The sequence below is a fragment of the Oryza sativa genome, chromosome 11 (genome assembly GCF_034140825.1).
Source record: "Oryza sativa Japonica Group chromosome 11, ASM3414082v1".
NCBI classification, from domain to species: domain Eukaryota; kingdom Viridiplantae; phylum Streptophyta; class Magnoliopsida; order Poales; family Poaceae; genus Oryza; species Oryza sativa.
Genome location: NC_089045.1, coordinates 4,986,683 through 4,992,682, shown reverse-complemented (window position 1 = coordinate 4,992,682; position 6,000 = coordinate 4,986,683). Strand labels below are relative to the sequence as shown.

At 52.9% G+C, this 6,000-nt stretch overlaps 2 protein-coding genes across 2 annotated transcripts; both read right to left on the bottom strand.

Moving 5' to 3' along the window:
* Positions 1-740: 740 nt before the first annotated feature.
* On the bottom strand, positions 741-3,807 carry LOC107279304 (protein ACCELERATED CELL DEATH 6-like). Its single transcript, XM_026021120.2, has 2 exons — positions 3,181-3,807; positions 741-1,848 (listed from the first exon to the last, which is right to left on the bottom strand). The coding sequence occupies exons 1-2, from the start codon at positions 3,790-3,792 to the stop codon at positions 1,075-1,077; spliced, it is 1,386 nt and encodes a 461-aa protein (XP_025876905.1). The 5' UTR covers positions 3,793-3,807; the 3' UTR covers positions 741-1,074.
* Positions 3,808-4,299: 492 nt separating this feature from the next.
* On the bottom strand, positions 4,300-5,040 carry LOC107279341 (uncharacterized). Its single transcript, XM_015760655.1, has one exon. The coding sequence runs from the start codon at positions 5,038-5,040 to the stop codon at positions 4,300-4,302; it is 741 nt and encodes a 246-aa protein (XP_015616141.1).
* Positions 5,041-6,000: the final 960 nt, after the last annotated feature.

The window sequence follows — 6,000 nt, the reverse complement described above, 5'->3', positions numbered from 1 at the left end:
AGGTGTAATAACCAATCAACTGAAAAATGGTAAGTCCCTTAGTCAGCTGAAACAACTCACAGGGTGAATTCCCGAGCAGAGAAGTGTACCAAGTACAGCCAGTGGGGAAAAAAGTGCCCCGGGCTCAACCCACGTGGGGCCACGCCCGGGGAATGAACTGCCTATGAGCAGCCTACTAAGGGCCATGCCCAAACAGAGAAGTGCCCCGCGAGTAGATGGTGGTGGGTACTCTGGGTCCCATTTCTCCCACATACCCCTCTACTCTTTAAGTCCCAAAATAAACAAACATAATACAAAATATGATATATTTCAGTGCTATGAATCGTAATAAACATACAATATGTTTGAGGTTTCTCTCATCCTTAGAAGTTAGAAGTATGTACATAGCTACTCGAGTTTGGAAAATAAATTGGTTGAATTGAGAGGTTAGTTTATATTAATATTTTCTGCACAGAAACTTTATACCTGAATAATCTGTAATTATCTTTTGGGATGGAGGGAGTAGTAAGTTTGTAAGCAAAACATGTTACTAGTAACTTTCGACATCAGTGTAGAAAGTTCCTACATTGAAAATTTCTATGTAGAAAGTTTCTAAACGTTGAATGTTTATGCGGATAAAGGTTCTACAATGAAAGAATAATGTTCTGAATCCGGAATCAGACATTCGCATATTCATTTCATAGTGTTATAAAACCGGCCCGAAAACATCATCAAGAATCAAATGCGCAAGAAATACTATAGGACATCTAAATACGATGACGACACCGATGCATGATATTTGATAACGGAGTTCAACCAAAGCATATATCTCTGGGACACTAATTACAGTCACTCCTCCCCCATCCAACATATTACAACGACCGGACGTCGTCGGCAACCGTTCCTTCTCGCTATGCTAATTTGTCATGCGGTTATAATAGGTGTGCCACTCTATTTAGATAGAGCCTAGGATAGAGTCCAATTCTAACTCTAACTCTAACTTATACCTATTACAATTTCAAATTCTAAACTGTAACTGACTATGAATACATATTTGACACAAACTCTAACAGGTTAAACTATTACTCTGAAGTTTTATTGAAAAGGTAATGAACCAACCTTTCCATTTACATATCTTAGGAACGAGACATCCTCATGCACTAGCTTCCCAACGAAAACCAGAAGGCATAACGGAGGACACAAGGGTGCACCAAAGATAACCACGAAGATAAGGCTGGACTGCAGTAGGACGACGGCCATTGGGACACCAATCCTCGCCAGCACCATGATCCCCATCCTCTTGTGCAGCACGTACGCGCACATCAGCATCCGCAGCACCTCCCTGTTCCTGAGGAACAGCGTGCCGGAGGCGCTCACCATGATGCCGATCGCCGTGGTGCGGGACACCGGGGCCAGCACCAGGTACACCCCGAGCGCGAAGGCCACCAGCAAGCTCCTCGTCGACTGCCGCATCCACGCCAGCGACCGCTCGAAGTACGCGCGGCGGAGCTTCCAGTCCACCGCCGCCGTGCTGGAGTACATCAGGCTAAACGTGGCGAGCATGGAGTAGGCGAAGGCTATCGCCACCGCGTACATGAACGCGTCGAAGGGGTACTGCCCCGCCAGCGCCGGCGCGCCGCCGCCGTCGCCGCCGTAGCCGCCCGGAGGGGAGAAGGCCACCGCGAACGTGACGGCGGCGACGAGGACGGCGCCGACGCCCAGCATCTGCGTCGACTCCGTCATCTTCTTTGACTCGGCGCTCTCGTCTTTCTTGGGGACGTACTCCTCCTCGAAGTGATCGTTGCGCCGGAAGTTGCTGCCGAGTGCGTTGCTTTCTACCAGAGACCAGAGGATCCAAGTTCGTGCGCTCTGCATGAACAAAATTACTACAATCAGTACAGATATTGTATATATGTTGGAGAAAAAATAATCTCAACATGAATTAATTGAACCACATCACCTAGAAAACATTAGCAGCTGGATCTTTCTTGAGTTAAATCTGAATCGTCATTCATGTCTTTAGTTACGTTACTTTCATGCGACGGCGGCCCGCGGCGCACGGGAGGCGCGCGGGCAGCAGCGGCAGTGGCCGGGCGTGCGACAGTGGCCGCGGCGGCGGCCCACTGCGCACGGGAGGGGCGGGCGTGGCGCGCGGGTTGAGCGGCAGCGGCGGCGGCAGCGGCAGCGGCAGGGCGACTCCAACTATGTGTTCGACATCAATCCCCAGCAACTCTCTCCTGGCCCCCGCGTCGGGCGACTCGGGCGGCGGAACCCTAGCCGCCGCCGCCGCCCTTCCCCGCCCCTTCCTCTGCCTTGCCGTCGCCTGAGCGAGCGGCCGGCAAAGCCGGCGGCTCGCGAGGACGGCGGCGGCGGGGCTCGCGGTGGCCATCTCCCGAGCTCCTGGCGCGGGTGGACGCAAAGGCGGTGGCCGACCGGAGCGGCGCCGGCGTCGAGGCGCATGGCGGCGGATCCGGCGTCACCACCACCGGATCTGGCGCGCTCGCAGCTGGATCCGGTCGCGGAGGCGCGGGCACGGCGTCGGCGAGGCGTGGGCGCTGGCGGCCGCGACAGGCGGTGGCAAACGCGACGGTGGCGCAGGCACGGGCGGCCGGGCGGCGGCGTCAGGCGTGACGGCGGAGCAGGCGCGGGCGGCCGCGGTAGGCTCGGAGGCGCAGCTACTGTGGCCGGCGGCTCGATGCCTGGCGGCGACGGCAGCGATGCCCCCAGATCCACGCCTCTCGGCTGGATCTGGAGGATGGGAGCAGTCGGCGACGGCGGCGACGGTGTGGCGACGGCGGCGGCGGCAATTGGCCGACGGCAGTTGGCGACGGCGGTGGCAGCTGTGGTGGCTGCTGTGTCATCTGGCAAAGGCGGCGTGTGTGTTGGCGATGTCGTCGTGTGGGTGGTGCTATTTTTTTTCTTTTCCTGGTTACGACTCTCCAGGGTTATAATCTTGTACTTTTTTTTTCCTGCTCTATCAATAGAATTTCGCACCGGTTTGTGCTAGTCGTTCAAAAAAAAATATATGTTCGACAAAATGCCTACCAAACGGGGCTAATATACCACCACCCACCCCACCCCAACACTCCTAGAATCATAATCAATTTTCTCAATTAAAAGTGTATAAAATTATTTTGGTTTACTCTTTAACACGTTAGAAACGGTGAAGTGAAAATGTTCAAAAAACTAGTCTAGATTTACCGTTTTGTAGTAAAGCCCCGCAGGAACGGTACTCCTGGAGAGGTCAACCGGAGTGAGGCCGTCGTTGTTTGCAAGATCCAGGCGAACCTCGCGATTCCGCAGCAAGCACCAGAACGATCCCAGGTCCCCGGCCACGACCGCCAGGTGCAGGGCGGTGTTGCCGTCGTCGTCCTGCGCGTTGAGGATCGACGCCGCCACCGCCCGCTTGTCGTCGGCGGCGAATCCCACGACCTCCTGCCTGCCCCGGTCGGCGGCGACGTGGAGGAAAGTCCTCCCGCGGGCGTCGCGGAGGCCGGCGCACTCCGGGCAGCAGTGCTCATCGAGGAGGAGGGCCACGAGCCTCAGGTTGCCGGCGGCGGCGGCGACGTGGATGGGGTACTCGCCGTCGCCGTCCGGGCGGAAGGGTAAGGAGGGGTCGGCCTCGAGGAGAAGCTGGGTGGGTGTCCGGCGGCCGTGGCTCGACGGCGAGCGGAGACAGCGGCGGAGGAGTGAACTACTGTCGGTCTCTGGGTTGTTCTCCGGTGAGGCTGCTGCGAAGTGGAGCGCTGTGCTGCTGGACGCGTCGGCTTCGCCGGCGAGCCCCTTGTTCCATTCCAGTATCTTTTCTGTCATTTCTTGAATTTATATTATGAGTAAATTTCACTGAACTAATAATTATATGATGAGAAAACATTATATTCATATATACTTCCTCCGTCCAAAATAAGTACAACCATAAGTTCTCATGTCCAACTTTGATCGTTCATCTTATTTAAAATTTATTTATGATTAGTATTTTTGTTATTATTAGATCATAAAACATAAATAGTAATTTATGCGTGACTTATTTTTTTAGTTCTTTTAAAAAAATTTAAATAAGACAGACGATTAAAGTTGGATACGAAAACTCATAACTACGTTTATTTTAAGAAGCAATTTTACGGTTTTTGAGAAGGTACCAAGAGATACCATTTTTTCTATTATAAATTTGGTATTTTTTGGTACTTAGCTATTATAAGGTACTATGAGGTACAGATTTTAGACTAAATTTTTTTTACCTAATGCTACCTCTTCAAGAGCAGTAGAATTGTGACGGAGGAGTATCTTTGATTGATCGGTTATATCTTTGATTTATTGAACTTAATTACCTGCGCTGCGTAGGACAGCAGCGTGTAGGGCAGTTTGGCCGGCCGGTCCAGAATACGAGACCTCGTCGCCGCCTTGCTGGTGCAGGGCCTCCGCGATGCGGTCATGCCGCAAGGACACCGCAAGGTACAACGGCGACATCCCGCCGCCCGGCGCCGGAACACGGGCGAGCCGCGGGTGCACCGACATCAGGTGGCGGACGAGCTGCTCGTCGCCCAGCCTGACGGCGTCGTGGAGTGCTGTCTCCTGACGAGCGTTCCTCTTCTCCAGCACCTCGGCTACCCTTGAGCCGCCCGTGCCGCCGGCGAGCTCCTCCTCCTCCTGCCTGGCCATGTCGAGGAGGCACCCTACCATCGCCGCGTTGCCCGCCCTGGCGGCGCGGTGCAGCGGCGTGTCGCCGCCGCCGCCGCTCGCGCTGGGGCGGTCCAGGAGGCGCGCGGCGTGACGGTAGATCGCGCGCGCGCAGCGCAGGAACCCTTCGCCGTCGCCGGAGGCCGCCACCACGTGCAGCGCGGAGTCCCCCTGCGGCGTCGTCGCCGCCGCGTCCAGGAGGTGGGGCACCGGCGCCGCCTCAGGCGCTTGTTGCCCGGGGGCCGCGGCGGCGCCATGATGATGCACGACGACGACGTCGATGGCGACTTGGTTTGGCGCGGCGGCGGCGGCGGCGCCCAGAAGTAGAGCCTCGAGCCCCGCGAAGTCGCCGCGGCGTGCGGCTCTGAGCAGCCTGGGATCCATCGATCGACGTCACGCGCTGAAGTATGTACCACTCCGGAAATTGAAGACAGGTTTACTTAGGAGTAGCTGACTATACTCTGGATCAGATCGTCGATGAGAAAAGATTTGCAGGTCAATCCCAATGGTCGAGAGCATCCATCTTACCCAGATACGAAAAAACTGTGTTTAACCGTAATTAATTATAGGTTTTCACCTCAGTTTACTTCTTTTTTCTATTCTATGGCACGTACCACACACTTAGACCCCACGAATACGTGTCCTAGCACATACTTTAAGAGACCGAAACCAGCTGTATATCATGTATCGATCACACTAAATTGCCATTAAAAACCCACCCATAGTGTGTAATATTATGGATATTAAGATTTGAAATTATGCACCCATGATTTCACTACTATATTACTTGTGTTTCTTTATAAGTGTATTTATTTTTATGGGTAAGAAGATGACGATGGTGGCGGGCAACTTCATAATGGGTAAGATGAAGAAGAGGACTACAGGACATTGCATTCAGCCGGTACTGTCTAAACCCGTTGGTACATGCAATTATCTTGAGTTACATATGTATATTGTCAGATATATTTTCTTATGGGGAATGTCAAACCGAGACACTACGCATTAATTAGCCGAGCCTCTCCGCCCCCGTCTACGACGCACTCAATGTTAGGAATTTTTTTCCGAGTAAAATGTTCAGAGGTATCCATGCATGGAGTGTTTAAACTACTCCGTTTAGAGATTTTTTTAAAAAAAAACTTTTTGAATTTTTTATTTTAAAATAAACCCTTCCCAAACTTATTTTTAGAATCTAAACTTTTTATCACGCCAGCCGGACTGACATGGCAAAACAACACTGACACGCCACTCTGGCTAGCGTGGCAGCGTTATTTGGTCACGCCGGTCTAGCTGGCGTAGCAGGATAAAGATGTCACATTTGCAATGTGTGGTGTGTCAATATTGTTT

Coding starts and splice junctions, on each gene's coding strand:
- LOC107279341 (XM_015760655.1), bottom strand. CDS start 5,040: ATGGATCCCAGGCTGCTCAGAGCCGCACGCCGCGGCGACTTCGCGGGG.
- LOC107279304 (XM_026021120.2), bottom strand. CDS start 3,792: ATGACAGAAAAGATACTGGAATGGAACAAGGGGCTCGCCGGCGAAGCC. Junction 1,849..3,180: donor CGGGGCTTTACTACAAAACG/GTAAATCTAGAC, acceptor TTGTTCATGCAG/AGCGCACGAACTTGGATCCT.